At 46.5% G+C, this 24,473-nt stretch overlaps 1 protein-coding gene across 1 annotated transcript in view; it reads left to right on the top strand.

Annotated features, from left to right (window-relative positions):
* The window catches only part of P2RY2 (purinergic receptor P2Y2), a 53,380-nt gene extending 29,400 nt beyond the window's left edge, over positions 1-23,980 (top strand). The window contains exon 2 of the mRNA XM_060771261.2: positions 22,424-23,980. Coding sequence (XP_060627244.1) covers positions 22,428-23,510 — 1,083 coding nt within the window. The 5' untranslated portion in view covers positions 22,424-22,427 and the 3' untranslated portion in view covers positions 23,511-23,980. The remainder of the gene's footprint in view (positions 1-22,423) is intronic.
* Positions 23,981-24,473: the final 493 nt, after the last annotated feature.

The following is a 24,473-nucleotide window of genomic DNA, read 5'->3' as shown; positions in this document are numbered from 1 at the left end:
AAGGGAGACAATGAAGTGCTTTCAGGGACTAAACGAGAATGGCGAAAAGCACTGACTCGTTTAAGGATTTGGAAACCAAGCCCTATAAGGAATGGCTGAGAAAGCTGGGTATGTTTTGCTTGGAGAAGAGAAGGCTGAGAGAAGGGCACATGAGAGCCGTGCTTAAATATTTGAAAGGATGTCACGCTGAGGAGGGGAAAAACTTTCGACGCAATATATATATGGACACACTTTACTTACTTACTTACTTACTTACTTAGGCGATCCCTCGCTTTCCAAGGATGATTGTCTTCCAATATTCTTGTGGGTCCGTATGTGGCTGTGGAGCTCTATTCTTGACCTGCATCTTCTTCCGCAGTGAGGGCATTGGTTTCCAGGTGGAAGGCAGTCTCAGTCGGGGTTGGCTTGACGCGCCTTCCTCTTGGCACGCTTCTCCCTTTCGCCCTCCATTCGTGCCTCCTCAAATTCTGCAGCACTGCTGGCCACAGCTGACCTCCAGCTGGAGTGCTCAAGGACCAGGGCTTCCCAGTTCTCAGTGTCTATGCCAGAGTTTTTAAGGTTGGCTTTGAGCCCATCTTTCAATCTCTTTTCCTGTCCACCAACGTTCCGTTTTCCGTTCTTGAGTTCGGAGTAGAGCAACTGCTTTGGGAGATGGTGGTCAGGCATCCGGACAACGTGGCCGGTCCAGCGGAGTTGGTTGCGGAGGACCATCGCTTCAGTGCTGGTGGTCTTTGCTTCTTCCACCACGCTGACGTTTGTCCGCCTGTCTTCCCAAGAGATTTCCAGGATTTTACGGAGGCAGCACTGATGGAATCATTCCAGAAGTTGCATGTGACATCTGTAGACCACGTTTCACAGGTGTATAGCAGGGTTGGGAGGACAATAGTGTTATAAACAAGCATCTTGGTCTCCTTACGGATGTCCCGGTCCTCAAACACTCTCTGCTTCATTCGGAAAAATGCTGCACTCGCAGAGCTCAGGCGGTGTTGTATTTCGGTGTCGATGTTGACTTTGGTGGAGAGGTGGCTGCCAAGGGAGCGGAAATGGTCAACATTTTCTAATGTTACACCATTAAGCTGTATCTCTGGCATTGAAGAGGGATGGGTTGGTGAGTGCTGAAACAGTACTTTGGTTTTCTCGATATTCAATAAGAGGCTGAGCTTCTTGTATGCTTTTGCAAAGGTGTTTAGAGTGGCTTGTAGGTTTTCTGAATGCGCACAGATGACATTGTCATCAGCATACTGGAGTTCTATGATAGATGTTGTTGTAACCTTGGTTTAGGCTTCCAGTCTGCTGAGGTTAAACAGCTTGCCATCCGTCCGATAGGTGATTTCCACTCCGGTGGGAAGCTTCCCATCAACAAGATGAAGTATCATAGCAAGGCAAGGAAGATATTGTATGGATCCGAGATGTACTTTGTAGGCAGGAAAGCTGTTGTGTGCATTCCACTTGTCCTTTTCAAACTGCATAACTGTTGCACAACTTTACGCTACACTTCGCAGGCATGAAAGCTGAGTAGGCATGTGTATAACTGAGCTGCTACTTGGTGAGAAAATACCCAAACCGTAAAGAATGAGCCCTACCCTGCCATTCCACTTCATATTGGCCTCATCTTCTCTATCTTGTTTGGTGGCCCCAGAAAGCTTCCCCAAATTCAGCCGCCTGATTTCCCCACCCTGTGAGAGCTTAACTGGATTACTCTGTGTGGATTGTGTCTTATGTGCTTAGATTTTACGACTGTTTTAAGTATCGCTGATCTTGACTCAAATCCAATTGGTTGTCTCAACAAGAGCAGAACCACTTGTTGATGCAATAGTTATGATCTGCCAATTCAATGGTTCTGCTCTAATTCAGGCTGGAACTACACTGGCATATAATCCAGTTTCAGAATGCTGCTTTATGACACTGTATACCAGGCATGGGCAAAGGTGGATCCTCCAGGTGTTTTGGACTGCAACTCCCACAATTCCTAACAGCCTCAGGCCCTTTCCTTGGCCTTTCCTCAAGGTGTTTTGGACTGCAACTCCCACAATTCCTAACAGCCTCAGGCCCTTTCCTTGGCCTTTCCTCAAGGTGTTTTGGACTGCAACTCCCACAATTCCTAACAGCCTCAGGCCCTTTCCTTGGCCTTTCCTCAAGGTGTTTTGGACTGCAACTCCCACAATTCCTAACAGCCTCAGGCCCTTTCCTTGGCCTTTCCTCAAGGTGTTTTGGACTGCAACTCCCACAATTCCTAACAGCCTCAGGCCCTTTCCTTGGCCTTTCCTCAAGGTGTTTTGGACTGCAACTCCCACAATTCCTAACAGCCTCAGGCCCTTTCCTTGGCCTTTCCTCAAGGTGTTTTGGACTGCAACTCCCACAATTCCTAACAGCCTCAGGCCCTTTCCTTGGCCTTTCCTCAAGGTGTTTTGGACTGCAACTCCCACAATTCCTAACAGCCTCAGGCCCTTTCCTTGGCCTTTCCTCAAGGTGTTTTGGACTGCAACTCCCACAATTCCTAACAGCCTCAGGCCCTTTCCTTGGCCTTTCCTCAAGGTGTTTTGGACTGCAACTCCCACAATTCCTAACAGCCTCAGGCCCTTTCCTTGGCCTTTCCTCAAGGTGTTTTGGACTGCAACTCCCACAATTCCTAACAGCCTCAGGCCCTTTCCTTGGCCTTTCCTCAAGGTGTTTTGGACTGCAACTCCCAAAATTCCTAACAGCCTCAGGCCCTTTCCTTGACCTTTCCTCAAGGTGTTTTGGACTGCAACTCCCACAATTCCTAACAGCCTCAGGCCCTTTCCTTGACCTTTCCTCAAGGTGTTTTGGACTGCAACTCCCACAATTCCTAACAGCCTCAGGCCCTTTCCTTGGTTTTTCCTCAAGGTTTTTTGGACTGCAACTCCCACCATTCCTAACAGCCTCAGGCCCTTTCCTTGTCCTTCCCTCAAGGTGTTTTGGACTGTAACTCCCACAATTCCTAACAGCCTCAGGTCCTTTCCTTGGCCTTTCCTCAAGGTGTTTTGGACTACAACTCCCACAATTCCTAACAGCCACAGGCCTTTTCCTTGGCCTTTCCTCAAGGTGTTTTGGACTGCAACTCCCACAATTCCTAACAGCCTCAGGCCCTTTCCTTGTCCTTCCCTCAAGGTGTTTTGGACTGTAACTCCCACAATTCCTAACAGCCTCAGGCCCTTTCCTTGACCGTTCCTCCAGGTGTTTTGGACTGCAACTCCCACAATTCTGGCAAAACTCCACAGTGTAGATCAAGCCTAGGCAAACTTCAGCCCTCCAGGTGTTTTGGACTTCAACTCCCACCATTCCTAACAGCCTCAGGCCCCTTCCTTTTCCTTTTCCCTTTCCTTTTCCACTTAAGCAGCTGAGGGTGAAAAGGAAGGGGCCTGAGGCTGTTAGGAATAGTGGGAGTTGAAGTCCAAAACACTGGAGTTGTAGTTGTGAATACTGGTGGGGTTGGGGGAGGATTGATTTTGTCATTTGGGAGTTGTAGTTGCTGGGATTTATAGTTCACCTACAATCAAAGACCACTCTGAACTCCACCAGTGATGGATTTGAACTGGACTTGGCACACACAACTCCCAAGACCAACAGAAAATACTGGGAGGGTTTGGTGGGCATTGACCTTGAGTTTGGGAGTTGTAGTTCACATATATCCAGAGAGCACTGTGGACTCATGCAATGATGGATCTGGACCAAACTTGGCACGGAAACTCAATATGCCCAAATGTGAACACTGGTGGGCTGAAGTTTGCCTAGGCTTGATCTACACTGTGTGGTTTTGCCAGAGCCTCCCTTTGAGGCTGAGAGAGTGAAACTTGTTCACATTTTCTCAGCAGGTTTCCACCAAAAAGGAGTTTGAAGGTAGTCCAAAAATTCCTGTTGTTTCAACTTACTTTCATATGCCTCTTATTCCTTCTCCTGTACCCACTTCCCCCCTTTCAACTTATGTTTATTTCAGTAGCTTGGATGACAAATTCCATCATTCCCCATCATTCCCCATCCAGTATTGCAAATTGAATTAGGCAGCCTTGCAGCAGATGAACACAACATAAAAACTTCTGCCTGGGAACACAAACCATTTTGTGACCCTCGTGGCCCCAAAGTTGCACAATGGATACTCACCCAGGGTCACGTGCACATTTTCAACACAAACCACAAGAGAAGTCCACCATCCTTCAAGAAAATGTGTTTGTTCTTCTGAAGATAGATTCCTAGGGTCTCCAAGGAGATGAGGACAACCCTTGCCAACCTCTTCCCTAAATTTGGGACAGTAGATTTCAAAGCTATTGAAAATAGTAGCACAAAGTTGGCTGGTTGCTTGACCTTTTCACAAGAAAAGTAGAATTGTGTTGTAATTTCACAGCAGAGCAACAAAGCCGTTCGTGTATTTATGAGGTCAACAGAATTTTCCTGTGAAGTAGATGGGAATGATAACCCAATTTGTGGTTCCCGTTTGTGGCTTTGACATTTCGAGACTTCCTTTGCTTCTCATTCCTTAGAATTGTACAAACATACAATTGAAAAGGGTCCCATGGGCTATTCGGTTGAATTCCCATCCATGCAGAAAGACACAATTCAAACCCTTCCAACAGATGCGCCTCCAGCCTCCGCTTAAAGAGAGAAGGAGACTCCAGAGTAGGGATCATATTCAACGGCTGGACAGCTCTCACCATCAGGGAGTTTTTCCTCAAGCTTAGATGGAATCTCTTTTCCTGCAGTTTGAATCCATTGCTCCACTGTGTTCTGGTCTCTAAAGAAGCAGAAAGCAACCTTGCTCCCTCTTTCAATATTTAAACCTGGCTCTCATGTCTCCTCTCGGTCTTCTCTTCTCCAAGCTAAGATCTCCAAGCTACTCTTCAGAGGGATTCATGGCTTCCAGACTTTTGATCATTATGGTTACCCAGAAATTGACCATAGACCAGTTATGGACAAACTCAGGACCGGAGGCCAGGTGCAGCCCCTTGGGCTCCTCTCTCTCACCATGCTATCTTTCTTTCTCTCTTTCCTTCCTCGTTCCCTCCTTTCTTTACCTCTCTCTTTTTCCCTCCCTTCCTTCCCACCCTTTCATCCTTCCTTCCCTCTTTCCTCCCTCCTTCACTCCCTTCCTTCCTTCTCTCTTTCCTCCCTCCTTCACTCCCTTCCTTCCCTCTTTCCTCCCTCCTTCACTCCCTTCCTTCCTTCCCTCTTTCCTCCCTCCTTCACTCCCTTCCTTCCTTCTCTCTTTCCTCCCTCCATCCCTTCCCTGAGTCCCTTTGGGGAGACAGGATGGTCTAGAAAATAATAATAATAATAACAATAACAATAATAATAATAATAATAATAATAATCAGCTGCTGCTGCTGCTGCTGCTGCAAGAAGATTGTGCAGACAGACTACAAGCAGAGGCACAACACCGTTGCTCAGATGATCCATTGGAACTTGTGCCACAAATACCATCTGCCTGCGACAAAGAACTAGTGGGATCACAAGCTGGAAAAAGTTACAGAGAATGAACATGCCAAACTCCTCTGGGACTTCCGGATTCAGACAGTCAGAGTTTTGGAGTACAAGACTCCTGACCTCACAACCAAGTATGGATCGTCGATGTCACAATCCCAGGTGACAGCAGGATTGCAGACAAAACAACTGGAAAAGCTGACACAATATGAGGATTTAAAGATCAAACTGCAAAGACTCTGGCACAAGCCAGTAAAGGTGGTCCCAGTGGTGATTGGCACACTGGGTGCAGTGCCTAAAGACCTTGGCCTGCACTTAAACACAATCGGCACTGACAAAATTACCATCTGCTAGCTGCAGAAGGCCACTTTACTGGGATCTGCACGCATTATTCGCCAATACATCACACAGTCCTAGACACTTGGGAAGTGTCTGACGTGTGATCCAATACAACAGCCAGCATGGTGATCTTGTTCGTTGTGTACTAATCTTGTTGTGTTTCAAATAGTCCTAGACACTTGGGAATTGTCCGACGTGTGATCCAATACAACAACCAGCGTGGTGATCTTGTTCGCTGTGTACTAATCTTGTTGTGTTTCAAATTATTATTATTATTATTATTATTATTATTATTATTATTCCCTCTTTCCCTCCATTCCCTTTCTCCTTATATTCCACCCTTCTCTTCCAACCTTCCTTTTCTTTTTCCTTCTTCCTTTCCTCCTGGGGGATGTTTAGCTAGGAGAAAAGAAGGTAGAGCGGGAACAGGAGAACCATGTTTCAAGATTTTAAAGGGTGTCCATTGAGGGGGGGGGGGTGGACTTTCTGCTGCTGTAGAGACCAAAACACAAGGAAAAAGTGTATCCATTGGACCCTGTATTGTCTACTCCTGATATAGAATCCTAGCGCTGAAGAGACCCCTAAGGGCCATCCAGTCCGACCCCCTGCCATGCAAGAAGGCACAATCAAAGCACTCCCAATAGACAACCTCTGTGGAAAAGCCTCCAGAGAAGGAGACTCCACCACACTCCCAGGCAACTTAGGCCACTCTCCAGGAAGTTCTTCCTAATCTTTTCAGTCAAATCTCTTTCCACCATCTCATCCTGACCAAGATCAGCCCTTTAGGGATCCAAACGTTTCCTGTCTTTCCTTCACTTTCTGACTCTGAAAGAGAAGAGGAAGAGGAGGAAAGGGCAGGGAGGGGACTTGGGGAGAAACCCCTCCCTCCTGGTCCACCGACCCCGCTCCAGCCCACCATGTGGCTCCCAGGTTAGAAAGCTTGCCCATGCTTGCCATCAACTCATGCCAAGAGGACCTGTAAACGAGAGGAATTCTCCACTAATCTCCAGACACTTTATGGCAGAAGTTAATATAACACATGCTTAAGGATCTATAGATTCCTAGGGAGAACATAGCAATTTAATTAGTGAATAATGAAATCCGTAAAAGCGTACATCACAAATGTGGAGGGTCAAGTGAAACAACAAAGATTTACACTACTCAGGCTCAATGTAGAGGACAGCATCACCTACATTCACAAGGAGCTGGTTTGGTTTCTGGAGTTGTATTAGAGATTGAGGATGCACTTACATTATTGGTATAAGTGGGAAACTGCTCAAAATCCAAGGCTACATTTCAAGCTGAGGGTTGAGAGTCCTGAGGGGGTTGCGATGAGGTGTCAGAGGGGTCGCCAAAGACCATAATAAAACACAGTATTTTCTGTTGATCATGAGGGTTCTGTGTGGGAAATTTGCCCAATTATATCATTGGTGGGATTCAGAATGCTCTTTGATTGTAGGTGAACTATAGTAACCGCAACTCCCAAATGATAAGGTCTTGTTTCCCCACACTCTACCAGTTTTCACATTCGGCCATATTGAGTATTCATGCCAAGTTTGGTCCAGATCCATCACAGTGCTCTCTGGATGTAGGTGAACTACAACTCCAACACTCAAGGTCAATGTCCATCAAATCCTTCCAGTATTTTCTGTTGGTCGTGGGAGCTCTGTGTGCCAAGTTTGGTTCAATTCCAACATTGGTGGAGTTCTGAATGCCCTTTGATTGAAGGTGAACTATAAATCCCAGCAACCATAACTCCCAAATGTCAAGGTCTATTTTCCCCACACTTCACCAGTGTTCACATTTGGCCATATTGAGTATTGCCAAGTTTGGTCGAGATCCATCATTGTTTGAGTCCACATTGCTCTCTGGATTTAGGTGAACTACAACTCCAAAACTCAAGGTCAATGTCCATCAAATCCTTCCAGTATTTTCTGTTGGTCGTGGGAGCTCTGTGTGCCAAGTTTGGTTCAATTCCAACAGTGGTGGAGTTCTGAATGTTCTTTGATTGTAGGTGAACTATAAATCCCAGCAACCATAACTCCCAAATTTCAAGGTCTATTTTCCCCACACTTCACCAGTGTTCACATTTGGCCATATTGAGTATTGCCAAGTTTGGTCGAGATCCATCATTGTTTGAGTCCACATTGCTCTCTGGATTTAGGTGAACTACAACTCCAAAACTCAAGGTCAATGTCCATCAAATCCTTCCAGTATTTTCTGTTGATCGTGGGAGCTCTGTGTGCCAAGTTTGGTTCAATTCCAACAGTGGTGGAGTTCTGAATGTTCTTTGATTGTAGGTAAACTATAAATCCCAGCAACTACAACTCCCAAATGACAAAATCTGCCAAAGAGAGTTGGTGCTTCACCAAACGGCAACTCCCAGGATTTCATAGCATTGGTCCAGGTCAAACTATATTAATGCTACAGAACTGTCGAGGCACCCTGGGGAAGGCAACAGGAAGGAGAAATCCAGTCAGCGTCCCCTGGCAACCCAAGAGCATCTCCTCGCCAAATCTCCTCCACAATCAACAATCAAGTGGCATTTGGGTCCCTTGGATGGAGACAAAGCTGCCCTTGTTGGGATCTGCTGTTGTCGCAAGAGCTTGTGCCTTTTGCATGGCTGCCATTGAATGGCAAAGAATTCAGTGACCCCCCAGGAACGGCTGCCCCTGATGCTCTTTTCAGACCCCACAGCCTGCCTTTGTGTTGCTCGAGGTGGCCTCAGAGAGACACAGACTGTTGTTCTCTCGGAAGAAACAACACACTCTATCCCCCCCACTCTATCAATGTGCTGTCACACGCTGGGCCTGTGCATATGACTGTAGACAGGACATAAATTCTGTGTGCCCAACGGGACGCCGGGGGTGCCTCAGATTAAAGGCCTTTGGATTTCCTTAAAACAGAGTCTTTAGATTGCTCAAAGGTTCAACAAAGTTCTTTATTAATGAGAACAAACAGGTACTTTAAGGCTTTCTTAACAGTCTATTGGCTCTCTCTCACTCTTGTCCACAGGGAACAGGCACTATCTTCATAACTGTAACTAATGGGGAAATCCTTGACTTCTAATCTGGGCTGTCTGTCTTTGCCTCTGTTGGCATGGAGCCCCTACACCAGTGTTTCTCAACCTGGGGGTCGGGACCCCTGGAGGGGTCGCGAGGGGGTGTCAGAGGGGTCACCGAAGACCAGCAGAAAACACAGTATTTTCTGTTGGCTATGGAGGTTCTATGTGGGAAGTTTGGCCCAATTCAATTGTTGGTAGGGTTCGGAATGTTCTTTGATTGTAGGTGAACTATAAATCCCAGCAACTACAACTCCCAAATGTCAAGGTCTATTTTTTCCAAACTCCGCCAGTGTTTACATTTGGGCATATTGAGAATTTGTGCCAAGTTTGGTCCAGATCCATCATTGTTTGAGTCCACAGTGCTCTCTGGATGTAGGTGAAGTACAACTCCCAAAACTCAAGGTCAGTGCCCACCAAACCCTTCCAGTATTTTCTGTTGGTCATGGGAGTTCTGTGTGCCAAGTTTGGTGGAGTTCAGAATGCTCTTTGATTGTAGGTGAACTATAAATCCCAGCAACTACAACTCCCAAATGACAAAACCAATACCCTCTCCAATTCCACGAGTATTTAAATTTGAGTGTATTGGGTATTTGTGCCAAATTTGGTCCAGTGTATGAAAATACATCCTGCATATCAGATATTTACATTACTATTCATAACAGCAACAAAATGACAGTTATGAACTAGCAATGAAACTAATTTTATGGTTGGGGGTCACCACAACATGAGGAAGTGTATTAAGGGGTTGTGGCATTAGGAAGGGTGAGAACCACTGACCTACACCAACTGCTTCTGGCTTCTGCGAGTGACCCTTACCAGGCAGAGCTTTGTAGACTTCCAGGGAAAAAAGAACTCAGGTTTCCGTGATGGCTGACTGAAGTCCTTCAGCGAAGGAGCTGTAGGGCTGTGTAACCCCGGCCAAGCTGTGGGCTGTATATCTCCCAGCCAAGCTGTAGAAGACGAAGCTTTCTACAGGAGCTCTTGGTATTATGTCCTGCATGAAAGGCTTCTCTGTGTGGACTGAACCCAAAATGGCTCCCACTAAAACCCAAAAAGGGAGCAGGACCAGGGAACCTAACTATAATTGACAGTGGCTTGCCTTATGATTGCAGCCAAAAGAAGCCACCTATCTGCAGAGTCCCAGAAACTTAGGACTACAACAAACATTCAATGCAAATCAAAGAAAATTGGAGCTCCTGGTACAGTTGTACCTGCACAATCAAATATCAAACAGCAGTAGTAATTATTACTACTACTAGCTTGGGTACCCAGCATTGTCTGTGTTATTTGAAAAGGTCATTTTTTATTTTAAAAATGCATAAGATTGTGAGTGAACTACAACTCATTATGCTAGGTTAGACCTCTGAAACTCCATCAGAACTTAATTTGTCATGTTGGGCAAGTTGGCTCTCTAGATGCATCATTGGTGACATACGTGGGGTCTCTGGCTGCATGATAAACTACAGCTCCCACTATGGTGATTCAGTCTCCTCAAACTCCTCCAATAGGTTCAGTTAGTCATGGGAGTTCTGTGCCGGTCTCGGGCTATTGTCGGTGGTGGCTGCAGTGTCTCCAGATGTAGATGAACTACAGTTCCCAGAAATGAAGATGTTCCCCTCAAAGTATGTTCAGTTGGTCATGGGGGTTCTGTGTGCCAAGTTTGATTCAGGTCCATTGTTGGTGGAGGTCACAGTTTCTCTAGTTGTAGGTGAACTACAACTCACAAACTTCAAGGTCAATTTCTCCCAAACACCTCCAGTGATCAAATTTGAGCATATTGGGTATCCATGCCAAGTTTGGTCCGGATCCATTGGCTTTTGAGTTCATAAAACATCAAAACATCTGGGTGTCCCCTGGGCAACATCCTTGCAGACGGCCAATTCTCTCACACTAGAACCGTGGGGGGTGGGGGGGGGGGAGAAATTGACCTTGAGGTTTGGGAGTTGTAGTTCACCTACATCCAGCAAGCACTGTGAACCCAAAAGCCACTGGATCTGGACCAAATTACAGTTATGAAGTAGCAATGAAAATAATGTTATGGTTGGGGGTCACCACTCCATGAGGAACTGTGTTAAGGGGTTGCAGCATTAGGAAGGTTGAGAATCACTGAGCTAAGGCTATGTCTACCTTGCTATAAAACCATGGGAGTTGTAGTTTTGCCAGGCCTTTAGTCTTCTCCACCAGAAAGCGTAGTGCCTCACCAAACTACAGCTCCTAGGATTCCGTAGCATTGAGCCAGGGGACAGTGGCATCAGACTGCGACGCGGGCGGGATCACGAGCAGGGTCTCTCCAGATGACCGGAGTGAGCGTGTGGGCTCATAGACGGAGATGCGGTCACGCAGGTAGGGTGGTCCCAAACCGTTCAGGGCTTTGTAGGTAAGCACCTGCACCTTAAATTGGGCTCGGAAAATAAACGGCAGAAATGGAGCTCCTTAAACAGGAGGGTTGACCTCTCTCTGTAAGGGGCCCCAGTTAACATCCTGGCCGCTGCTCGATGGACCAGTTGGAACTTCCGAGCCGATTTCAAGGGCAGCCCTACGTAGAGCGCATTGCAGTAATCCAGTCCAAGAGGTGACCAAGGCATGGACCACCCCGGCCAGATCAGCCTTCGTGAGGTACGGTCACACCTGGCGCACAAGTCTCAGTTGTGCAAAAGCTCTCCCAGACACTGCTGACGCCTGAGCCTCAAGCGTAAGCGATGAATCCAAGAGGACTCCCAAACTGCGGACCTGTGGCTTCAGGGGGAGTGTAACCCCGTCCAACACAGGTTGCCACCCTATACCCCGGTCAGATTTACGATCGACCAGGAGGACCTCTGTCTTGTCGGGATTGATTGATCTTCAGCTTGTTCCTCCTCATCCAGATAGAGACAACGGCCAGGCACTCGTCCAGCACCCGAGAGGCCTCCTTGGAGTTAGGTGGAAAAGAGTAGTAGAGTTGTGTGTCATCTGCATAGAGGTGGCACCTAACTCCAGAACTCCAGATGACCTCTCCCAGCGGTTTCATGTAGATGTTAAAGAGCATGGGAGACAGAATAGAGCCTTGCGGGACCCCACAGGTCAAAGGCCAGGGGTCCGAGCAGGCATCTCCCAGCTTCACCATCTGGGTTCGTCCCTCCAGGAAGGACCAAAGCCACGACAGAACTGTGCCCCCGAGACCCATCCCAGAGAGACGACCCAGAAGGATACCATGATCGATGGTATCGAAAGCCGCTGAGATGTCCAAGAGAACCAACAGAGTCACACTCCCCCTGTCCAGCTCTCTACGGAGGTCATCCACCAAGGCAACCAAGGCTGTCTCGGTGCCGTGACCAGGCCTGAAACCAGACTGTGACTGATCTAGGTAGTTGATGTCATCCAAAAAGCCCTGGAGCTGGGAGGCGACCACCCGCTCCAGCACCTTACCCAAAAAAGGAAGGTTGGAGATTGGCCTACAGTGTAGCCTAGGTTCATCCTAAGAGGATTTAGAGCACTGCAATGCTCGGCTCTCCTCTTCCCAGAAGTCTGTTGCTTCCCAAAGGTGTGAACTCTATTACGAAAGCTCTTTTGCATATAAAATGGACAAGTGTATACCTGGGGAAGGAAAGTGGTTGCGGTAGAAAAGAAATATGAGATGCTTGCTTATTTCGCTGAAATTTACATGCATCTGTCTTCACTTTATAATACTGTAATTGGATATATTTTTTCAGGCAAACGGCAAACTAGATCAAGGCACAGTATTTATGACACCAAGAGTCTCTTGTATGTCAAATAGGTAACATTTTCCTCGCGAAAAGGATCCTAGAAGGTAGCTACTTCTGAGTTAGGGTGCATCTACACTGTAGAATAAATGCAGTTTGACCCTGGCTCAATGCTATGGAATCATGGGAGTTGTAGTTTGGTCAGGCACCTCTCTCCCTTTGGCAGAGAAGGCTTGTTAGACTACATCTCTCAAGCTTCCCTGACCTCTAGAATCTTAGGCTCCTTCTACACTCTATATGATCCAGATTATCAAATCAGATAATCAACATTATCTGCTTTGAACTGGATTATGTGGCAGTGTAGACTCATATAATCCAGTTCAAACAGATCATGTGGATTGTCCATGTGGATAATCTGGATTATATGGCAGTATAGAAGAGGCCTGGGTCTACACTGCCACATAATCCAGTTCAAAGCAGATAATGTGAATTTTAGATGGCAGTGTAGAAACTTCTCTGCTTTGAACTGGATTATATGGCAGTGTTGTTGTTGTTCATTCGTTCAGTCGTCTCCGACTCTTCGTGACCTCATGGACCAGCCTACGCCAGAGCTCCCTGTCGGCCGTTACCACCCCCAGCTCCTTCAAGGTCAGTCCAGTCACTTCAAGGATGCCATCCATCCATCTTGCCCTTGGTCGGCCCCTCTTCCTTTTGCCTTCCACTTTCCCCAGCATAATTGTCTTCTCTAGGCTTTCCTGTCTCCTCATGATGTGGCCAAAGTACTTCAACTTTGTCTCTAGTATCTTTCCCTCCAGTGAGCAGTCGGGCTTTATTTCCTGGAGGATGGACTGGTTGGATCTTCTCGCAGTCCAAGGCACTCTCAGCACTTTCCTCCAGCACCACAGCTCAAAAGCATCGATCTTCCTTCGCTCAGCCTTCCCTAGGGTCCAGCTCTCACATCCGTAGGTGACTACAGGGAATACCATGGCTTTGACTAGGCGGATCTTTGTTGCCAGTCTGATGTCTCTACTCTTCACTATTTTATCGAGACTGGACATTGCTCTCCTCCCAAGAAGTAAGCGTCTTCTGATTTCCTGGCCACAGTCTGCATCTGCAGTAATCTTTGCACCTAGAAATACAAAGTCTGTCACGGCCTCCACGGTTTCTCCCTCTATTTTCCAGTTGTCAATCATTCTTGTTGCCATAATCTTGGTTTTTTTGACGTTTAGCTGCAACCCGGCTTTTGCGCTTTCTTCTTTCACCTTGATTAGGAGGCTCCTCAGCTCCTCCTTGCTTTCGGCCATCAGAGTGGTGTCATCTGCATATCTGAGGTTGTTAATGTTTCTTCCAGCAATTTTCACCCCAGATTTGCATTCATCCAGCCCCGCACATCGCATGATGTGTTCGGCATACAAGTTAAAAAGGTTGGGTGAGAGGATGCAGCCTTGCCGTACGCCTTTCCCAATCTTGAACCAGTCTGTTGTTCCGTGGTCAGTTCTGACTGTTGCTACTTGGTCCTTGTACAGATTCCTCAGGAGAGAGACAAGGTGGCTTGGTATGCCCATCCCACCAAGAACTTGCCACAATTTATTATGATCCACACAGTCAAAGGCTTTAGAGTAGTCAATGAAGCAGAAGTAGATGTTTTTCTGAAACTCCCTGCCTTTCTCCATTATCCAGCGGATATTGGCAATTTGGTCTCTCGTTCCTCTACCTTTTCTAAACCCAGCTTGAACATCTGGCAACTCTCGCTCCATGTATTGCTGGAGTCTTCCTTGCAGGATCTTGAGCATTACCTTACTGGCATGAGAAATAAGGGCCACTGTACGGAAGTTTGAGCAGTCTTTCGCATTTCCCTTTTTTGGTATGGGGATATAAGTTGATTTTTTCCAGTCTGATGGCCATTCTTGTGTTTTCCATATTTGCTGGCAAATGGCATGCATCACCTTGACACCATCATCTTTTAAGATTTTAAACAGTTCAGCAGGGATCCCGTCGTCTCCTGCTGCCTTGTTGTTAGCAATGCTTCTTAAGGCCCATTCAACCTCACTCCTCAGGATGTCTGGTTCTAATTCATTCACCACACCGTCAAAGCTATCCTCGATATTGTTATCCTTCCTATACAGATCTTCTGTATAGTCTCGCCACCTTCTCTTGATCTCTTCAGCTTCTGTTAGGTCCCTGCCATCTTTGTTTCTTATCATACCAATTTTTGCCTGAAATTTACCTCCAATGTTTCTAATTTTCTGGAAGAGGTCTCTTGTCCTTCCTATTCTGTTGTCTTCTTCCACTTCCATGCATTGCTTATTTAAAAATAGTTCCTTATCTCTTCTGGCTAACCTCTGGAATTGCGCATTTAACTGGGCATATCTCCCCTTATTATCCCTGTTTCCTTTTGCTTTCCTCCTTTCTTGGGCTACTTCCAGTGTCTCAGCAGACAACCATTTTGCCTTCTTGGTTTTCTTTTTCTTTGGGACGTACTTTGTTGCCGCCTCCTGAACAATGTCACGGACTTCTGTCCATAGTTCTTCTGGGACTCTGTTTACTAAATCTAGTCCTTCAAATCTGTTCTTCACTTCCACTGTATATTCGCTAGGAATGTTAGTGAGATCATATCTAACTGGTCTGTGTATTTTCCCTGATCTCTTTAGTTTTATTCTAAATTGGGCAATAAGAAGTTCGTGATCTGAGCTACAGTCAGCCCCAGGTCTTGTTTTCACCGACTGGATGGATGTCCGCCACCTTTGGCTGCAAAGGATGTAGTCAATCTGATTTCGGTGCTGACCATCTGGTGAAGTCCATGTATAAAGCCGTCTTTTAGGTTGTTGGAAGAGAGTGTTTGTAATACACAGCGAGTTTTCCTGGCAGAATTCTATCAGCCTGCGTCCCGCTTCATTTTGTTCTCCCAGACCATGCTTGCCTGTGATCCCAGTTGTCATTTGACTTCCCACCTTGGCATTCCAGTCTCCTGTGATGAAAATAATGTCTCTTTTTGGTGTATTATCCAGTAGGTCCTGCAGATCCTCATAGAACTGATCTACTTCTGCTTCTTCAGCAGCTGTGGTTGGGGCGTATATTTGGATCACTGTGATGTTGAAAGGCTTTCCTTGCACTCGAATTGAGATCATTCTGTCATTTTTTGGGTTGTATCCAAGCACCGCTTTAGCAAATTTCTTATTAATTATGAAGGCTACTCCATTTCTTCGATGTTCCTCTTGTCCACAGTAGTAGATCTGGTGGTCATCTGATGTGAAGTGGCCCATTCCAGTCCATTTCAGTTCGCTGACCCCCAGAATGTCTATCTTTAGTCTTGACATCTCACCAATAACAACATCCAATTTGCCCTGGCTCATAGATCTTACATTCCAGGTTCCTATGGTGTGTTGATCTTTAGAGCATCGGATTCGTCGTTCGCCTCCAGTACCGTCGGCCGCTAGCCTTCCTTTCGGCTTTGAGCTAGCTGCGTCATCACATCTGGGGCTAGTTGAACTTATCCTCTGCTCCTCCCCAGTAGCATTTTGGCCATCTTCCGACCTGGGAGTCCCATCTTCCAATGGCATACCGACATATCTCTGGTTGTACTGGTCCATTTAGTTTTCTTGGCAAGGATACTGGAGTGGTTTGCCATTGCCTTCCCCAGGGATCACGCTTGGTCTGACCTCTCTGCCACAACCGTCCCGTCTTGGGTGGCCCTTCACGGTTTCGCTCATGACATCATTGAGGTGCTCAAGCTCCAGCGCCCCGACAAGGCGGCGATCCTTTGCTGGAGATATGGCAGTGTAGACTCATATAATCCAGTTCAAAGCAGATAATGTGGATTGTCCACTTGGATAAACTGGATTACATGGCAGTATAAAAGGGGCATGAGCGTACATTGAAATATAATCCAGTTCAAAGCAGATAATGTGAATTTTATATGGCAGTTTAGAAGGTTTTCTACTTTGAACTAGATTATATGTCAGTGTACACTCATTTAATCTGGTTTGAAGCAGAGAATGTGGATTATCTGCTTTGATAATCTGGATTATATGGCAGTGTAGAAGGGGCCTGAGTCTACACTGCCATATAATTCAGTTCAATGCAGCCAATCTGGATTTTACATTGCAGTTTAGAAGATTATCTGCTTTGAACTGGATGATATGGCAGTGTAGACTCATATAATCCAATTCAAAGCAAATAATGTGGTTTGTTCACTTGGATAATCTGGATTATATGGTGGTATAGAAGGGGCATGAGTCTACACTGCCATATAATCCAGTTCAAAGCAGATAATCTGGATTTTATATGGCAGTTTAGAAGATTATCTGCTTTGAACTAGATTATATGGCAGTGTAGACTCATAATCCAATTCAAAGCAAATAATGTGGATTGTCCACTTGGATAATCTGGATTATATGGTGGTACAGAAGGAGCATGAGCCTATACTGCCATATAATCTGGATTATATGGCAGTGCAGAAGATAATCTGGATTATATGGCAGATAATCTGGATTATATGGCAGTGCAGAAGAGGCCTTAGTCTGACACTCAAACCACTGCACCACACTGGCTTGAATGCTAGAGCGATTCATTACCATTCAGCTGCCAGAATAATTTACAATGACGAGGAATCCATTCCACGCCGAACTGTCATAAACTATATAATGTACATCCTTCCGGATGCCAAGCCACACTTAATGGGTGGGTTGTATACTCTCCAGGCGCTAACAGGAGGAATTTAAACTAAGTGCACTTGTTTGCCAGCCATAAAACTTGAGATGTCAAATATAATTCGAAGTGAATCACCCGGAGTTTCCATGGCTGAGAAGGATCCAAACACTGGTCTCCAGAGTTGTAGTCCAACCCTGAAATTGCTCCGGCATGCTGCTGCCTGCAAGCCTAGTGCAGTCTCCATTGGAGAGTCATTGGAAGCCTACTCGAGTCTCCTCTCCAATGCCAGAAATACAGCTGAATGGTGTAACATTAGAAAATGTGGACCCTTTCCGCTCCCTTGGCAGCCACCTCTCCACAAAAGTCAACATTGACACTGAAATGCAACACCACCCAAGCTCTGCGAGTGCAGCATTTTTCCGAATGAAGCAGAGATTGTTTGAGGACTGGGACATCCATAGGGATACCAAGGTGCTTGTTTATAAAGCTATTGTCCTCCCAACCCTGCTATACGCCTGCGAGACGTGGACTGTCTACAGACATCACATGCAACTCCTGGAACAATTCCATCAGGATTGCCTCCTGAAAATCCTGCAAATCTCTTGGGAAGACAAGCGCAAAAATGTCAGTGGCTGGAAGAAGCAAAGATGCCCAGCATTGAAGTGATGGTCTTCCACCATCAACTCCATTGGACCGGCCACGTTGTTCAGATGCCCGACCACCGTCTCCCAAAGCAGTTACTCTACTCCAAACTCAAGAACAGAAAATGGAATGTTGGTGGGCAGGAAAAGAGATTTAAAGATGGGCTCAAAGCCGACCTTAAACACTCTGGCATAGGCACCATGAGAGAACTGGGAAGCCCTGGCCCTTGAGCTCTCCAGGTAGAGGTCAGCTGTGACCAGCAGTGCTGTAGACTTTGAAGAGGCACGAATGGAAGGCAAAAGAGAGAAACATGCCAAGAGGAAGGTGTGTCAAGCCTACCCCAACCAGGACCGCCTTCCACCTGGAAACCAGTGCCCTCACTGCGAGAGAACATGCAGGTCAAGAATAGGGCTCCATAGTGTGCTCGCTTCGGCAGCACATATACTAAAATTGGAACGATACAGAGAAGAAGAATAGGGCTCCATAGTCACCTACGGACCTACCGCCAGGACACCAATCTTGGAATGCAATCCTACTCGGACAATGAGGGATCGCAGAAGACGAAGAAGAAGAAGAGGAAGAAGAAAAAGAAGAGGAGGAGGAGGAGGAGGAGGAGGAGGAAGAAGAAGAAGAAGAAGAAGAAGAAGAAGAAGAAGAAGAAGAAGAAGAAGAAGAAGATACTCCACTTTGGCAGAAAAAACGAAATGCAAAGATACGGAATGGGGGACAATGCCTGGCTTGAGAGCAGTACGTGTGAAAAAGATCTTGGAGTCCTCGTGGACAACAAGTTAAACATGAGCCAGGAATGTGATGTGGCGGAAAAAAAATCCAATGGGATTTTGGCCTGCATCAATAGGAACATAGTGTCTAGATCTAGGGAAGTCATGCTCCCCATACTCTATTCTGCTTTGTATAGACCACACCTGGAATATTGCGTCCAATTCTGGGCACCACAATTCAAGAGAGATATTGACTCTAAGCTGGAATGTGTCCAGAGGGGGGGCGACTAAAATGATCAAGGGTCTGGAGAACAAGCCCTATGAGGAGCGGCTTAAGGAGCTGGGCATGTTTAGCCTGAAGAAGAGAAGGCAGAGAGGAGATATGATGTTGTTGTTGTTCATTCGTTCAGTCGTCTCCGACTCTTCGTGACCTCATGGACCAGCCTACGCCAGAGCTCCCTGTCGGCCGTTACCACCCCCAGCTCCCTCAAGGTCAGTCCAGTCACTTCAAGGATGCCATCCATCCATCTTGCCCTTGGTCGGCCCCTCTTCCTTTTGCCTTCCACTTTCCCCAGCATAATTGTCTTCTCTAGGCTTTCCTGTCTCCTCATGATGTGGCCAAAGTACTTCAACTTTGTCTCTAGTATCTTTCCCTCCAGTGAGCAGTCGGGCTTTATTTCCTGGAGGATGGACTGGTTGGATCTTCTCGCAGTCCAAGGCACTCTCAGAACTTTCCTCCAACACCACAGCTCAAAAACATCGATCTTCCTTCGCTCAGCCTTCCCTAAGGTCCAGCTCTCACATCCGTAGGTTACTACAGGGAATACCATGGCTTTGACTAGGCGGATCTTTGTTGCCAGTCTGATGTCTCTACTCTTCACTATTTTATCGAGACTGGACATTGCTCTCCTCCCAAGAAGGAAGCGTCTTGGAGATATGATAGCCATGTATAAATATGTGAGAGGAAGCCAAAGGAAGGAGGGAGCAAGCTTGTTTTCTGCTTCCATGGAGATTAGGACAAGGAACAATGGCTTCAAACTACAAGAGAGGAGATTCCATCTGAACATGAGGAAGAAATTACTGACTGTGAGAGCCGTTCAGCAGTGGAGCTCTCTGCCCCGGAGTGTGGTGGAGGCTCCTTCTTTGGAAGCTTTTAAAGAGAGGCTGGATGGCCATCTGTCAGGGGTGATTTGAATGCAATATTCCTGCTTCTTGGCAGAATGGGGTTGGACTGGATGGCCCATGAGGTCTCTTCCAACTCTTTGATTCTATTATTCTAAGAAGAATAAGAAGTACAGACCTCTTTCCTTGAGGTTTTTAAGCAGCTGGATGGCCATCTGTCAGGAGGGCTTGGATTGTGCCCTCCTGGTTGGCAGAAGGCGGTGGACTGGATGGCCCTTTGGGGTCTCTTCCAACTCGAGGATTCTATGATCCTACGTAGAGATGTAGTCCGCCGGACCATTTAGGGCTCGAAATGTCATCTTGAATTCAATAATTCCACAAAAATACGTTTCCTAGCTGGCTTGGTTGTTGTTACTAGAAATCAGAGTTGGGTGCAAAGCTTTCCACTTATGCAACCCAACCAGCCTGTTTGCTTTCCTTCTTCCCACTCAAACCCCAACAGCTGGCCAGCACCTCGTGAGAGTTAATAATTAAAGTGCCAATTTACATCCTTGAACCCGGAAAGAGTCATTTAAAAGGCAGGATAACAAGCAACATAAGAATTTGGCTTGTTAAATTCTCAGAAAGGCACTTTATCATGAGTTTAAATGGATGGCTCTGGAGACATTAATGCAGAATAAAAGAAAAGGATGACTTGGGGGCTGTTTGCATTTTCCCCTTGTTTACATTGGGATGAACTCCCAGATATGAAACACTTGGGAGTTTAGATGGACGGCTCCAGACACACTTATGCAGAATATTCCAAAGTAAACCAACATTTTCATTAACTTCCATTTCAGAGAAAAATTGAATATAGAAGAAGTATTCCGAGTACATACAATTGCAAACAGGATTCATATTCATACGTTAACTGCTACTACCATTTGAGTGTTGAATCATGACTCTGGAGACCAAAGTTTGATTCCCTGCTCTGCCATAGAAACCCATTGGGTTACCTTGAGTAAGTCACATACTCTCAGCCCCAGAAAATCCCATCCAAGATTAGTCTTAAATTGGAAATGACTAGTCATAAATTAGTCATAAATTGGAAATGACTTAAAGGCACACAACAACAAAATTTATCCCTGGGAATTGTAGCTCTTGTACTCTACAACAATTTTTTTCTTTCTAAAGCAGCGGTTCCCAACCTGTGGTCCATGGACCACCAGTGGTCCCCAAGAATAAAAATATGGTCTGAAGCCTCACCATTACTACACTGTTGCTTCAAAATCTACTACACTGTTGCTTCAAAACATGGCAACTAGAGCGACAGGTCTCGCAAAACCCTCTTATAGTGCCAAGGCAATGGGGATGTCAGGAGAGGAGAGGCTGACTACCCACGAAAGATGACTACTACTACATCAGCTCTAGATTATTAGATATGGTTTTCTGTAGGAGAGCAGATTGTGACTACTGGTTGGCATACGTTCTGTATCAGAAACTACAGCTGATGTGGTCTATCCAATGCAATTTTCTGTATCAGCACCCCAAATAACCAAACCAAATCTAAAGTTGACCAAAAACTGATTCGTAACCCTTTTGGTGCTAATGTTGGGAAATGGTCCCTAGTCAAAGTGGCCCCTGATGAAAGTGGTCCCTGGTCAAAGTGGTCCCTGGACAAAGTGGTCCCTGGTCATGTGGTCCCTGGTCAAGTGTTCCCTGGTCAAAATGGTCCCTGGTCAAAGTGGTTCCTGGTCAAAGTGGTCCCTAGTCAAAGTGGTCTCTGGTCAAGTGGTAACTGATCAAGTGGCCCCTGGTCAAGTTGTTCCTGCTCAAGTGATAACTGGTCAAGTGGTCACTGGTCAAAGTGATCCCTGGTCAAGTGGTAACTGATCAAGTGGTCCCTGGTCAAGTCGTTCCTGGTCAAGCGATAACTGGTCAAGTGGTCACTGGTCAAAGTGATCCCTGGTCAAGTGTTAACTGATCAAGTGGTCCCTGGTCAAGTCATTCCTGGTCAAGTGGTCCCTGGCCAAAATGGTCCCTGGTCAGAGTGGTTCCTGGTCAAGTGGTAACTGATCAAGTGGTTCCTGGTCAAAGTGATCCCTGGTCAAGCGGTCCCTGGTCAAGCGGTCCCTGGTCAAAGTGGTACCTGGACAAAGTGGTCCCTGGTCAAGTGGTCCCTGGTCAAAGTGGTCCCTGGTCAAGTGGTCCGTGGTCAAAGTGGCCCCTGATCAAAGTAGTCCCTGGACGAAGTGGTCCCTGGTCAAAGTGGTCCATGGTCAAGCATCCCTGGTCAAAGTGGTCCTTGGTCAAAGTGGTCCCTGGTCAAAGTGGTCCCTGGTCAAGTGATAACTGGTCAAGTGGTGCCTGGTCAAAGTGGTCCCTTGGTCAAGGGGCCCTTGGCCAAGTGGTAACTGGTCAAAAAAGATTAAGTACCTCTGTTCTAAACTAACAAGGCAGGCAACCTTATCCTAAAGCAGTGGTTCTCAACTTGTGGGTCCCCAGATGTTTTGGCCTTCAACTTCCATAAATCCTAGCAGCTGGTAAACTGTTTTATTTATTTACTATATTTATATACTTGCAGGCGACTCGGGGCGGTTCACAGTTGGTACCAAGACCATAAAATACAATTAAAAGCATTAAAAGAATATAAAACCATAGCAAAATCAATAACAAACATATATCATTAACGTCTCCTAGTAATAACAATGATAATGGTCTTGCTGTGTTGTAGAAGAAATGCTAAACAGTATTGTTCATTTATGACCAACTTCTTTTTTTCTTGCCTTTCCTAGCACTATGGAGAATGCCACTCTCTTCCTGCTGTCCTTGAACTCCAGCGACAACTCCTCTGATGTGGACTGTGGCAAGGAAGACCATCCCTATAAATGTAAGTTCGACGAGGACTTCAAGTACATCCTCCTACCCGTCTCCTACAGCATCGTCTTTGTGGTGGGCCTCTGCCTCAACCTCCTGGCCCTCTACATCTTCATCTTCCGCATCAAGACTTGGAATGCCTCCACCACTTACATGTTCCACCTGGCTGTCTCTGACACCCTCTATGTTGTTTCACTACCGCTCTTGGTCTACTACTACGCCATGGAGGACAACTGGCCCTTCAGCGTGGGCTTGTGTAAGATCGTGCGCTTCCTCTTCTACACCAACCTCTACTGCAGCATCCTCTTCCTCCTCTGCATCAGCGGCCACCGCTTCATGGGCATCTGCCTCCCGCTGAAGTCCTTAGACTGGGGCCAAGTTCGTTACGCACGCTGGATATCCGGCATCGTTTGGTTGGTGGTCATCGCCTGCCAGTCTCCGGTGCTTTTCTTTGTCACAACCAGCCAGCGGTGCGACAAAATCACTTGCCACGACACCTCCGCCCAAGAGCTCTTTGGCCAGTTTATCATCTACAGCTCGATCATGTTGGTCGTTCTCTTCTGCATCCCCTTCCTGCTCATCATCATCTGCTACTGCTTGATGGCCCGCCGGCTTCTTCAGCCCACCCGAGGCATGACCCGCATGTCCAGCTCCAAGAAGAAGTCGGTCAAGATGATCATCATCGTCTTGTTGGTCTTCATCGTGTGCTTCTTGCCCTTCCACGTCACCCGCACCTTGTACTACTCCTTCCGCAACTGGGACTTGAGTTGCCCGACTCTCAACGCCATTAACTTGGCGTACAAAGTCACCCGGCCCTTGGCCAGTACCAACAGTTGCCTGGACCCTATCTTGTACTTTTTGGCAGGGCAAAAATTTGTGAAATTCGCCTGCCCGCAAGCGCCGGCCAAGGACTCCAACCAAACCGACTCCAACAATACGTCCAATTGCCACACGCGGCGGACAAGGGACAATTTAGCCATGAAAGCCAAGACTGTGGCGTTTTAGTCGGTGACATTTCAGACTTCCGCCGCTCTGTAAAGTATTACCAAGCTACCGAAAGAGGTTGGAGTCCTGTCCTGAAAGAAGGATCCGGCTTCCGAGACAATGGGAATATATTTCCTGCCCATATCAGCAGGAAGTGGTACAAAATGTATATGTGTGAACGTGAAGGATGGAAAGAAGATTCACTGCTAATCATTTCCTACCCCGCAAAAATGGGATTCTCAGCATTTGAGAAGTGGAGTCAGGAAGACTAATATAGGAGTGTGAATTCTGTAGTTTACTCCTAGTATTTGCCCAACCTGATAATTTGAGGAAATAACTCTACATAGTAATATCCAAGGCTGGATATACGTCCAATTGCCATATAATGCTGTTTCAAACTGTATTAAATGGTTGGTGTAGGCCATATATCAGGCATGGGCAAACTTCAGCCCTCCAGATATTTTGGACTTCAACTCCCACAATTCCTAACAGCCTACCAGCTGTTAGGAATTGTGGGAGTTGAAGTCCAAAACACCTGGAGGGCTTTTTTGTTGTTGTGTCAGGAGCGTCTTGAGAAACTGCAAGTCGCTTCTGGTGTGAGAAGCGACTTGCAAGGACGTTGCCCAGAGGATGCCCGGATGATTTGGTGTTTTTATCATCCTTGTGGGAGGCTTCTCTCATCTTCCCGTATGAGGAGCTGGAGCTGATAGAGGAACCTCTTGGAACCTCTAGTTCCTCCAACATGACTCTTGGTCAGTTTCTGCAGGAAGGAGAAAACATCACTCTTGGAACCTCTAGGTCCTCCAACATGACTCTAGGTCAGCTTCTGCAGGAAGGAGAGAACATCTCTCTTGGAACCTCTAGGTCCTTCAACATGACTCTAGGTCAGCTTCTGCAGGAAGGAGAGAACATCTTTCTTGGAATCTCTAGACCCTCCAACATGACTCTAGGTCAGCTTCTGCAGGAAGGAGAGAACATCTCTCT

Source organism: Anolis sagrei, chromosome 3 (assembly GCF_037176765.1).
Source record: "Anolis sagrei isolate rAnoSag1 chromosome 3, rAnoSag1.mat, whole genome shotgun sequence".
NCBI classification, from domain to species: domain Eukaryota; kingdom Metazoa; phylum Chordata; class Lepidosauria; order Squamata; family Dactyloidae; genus Anolis; species Anolis sagrei.
The sequence above is the reverse complement of the archived record's forward strand: the minus strand, read 5'-3'. Positions and strand labels throughout refer to the sequence as shown.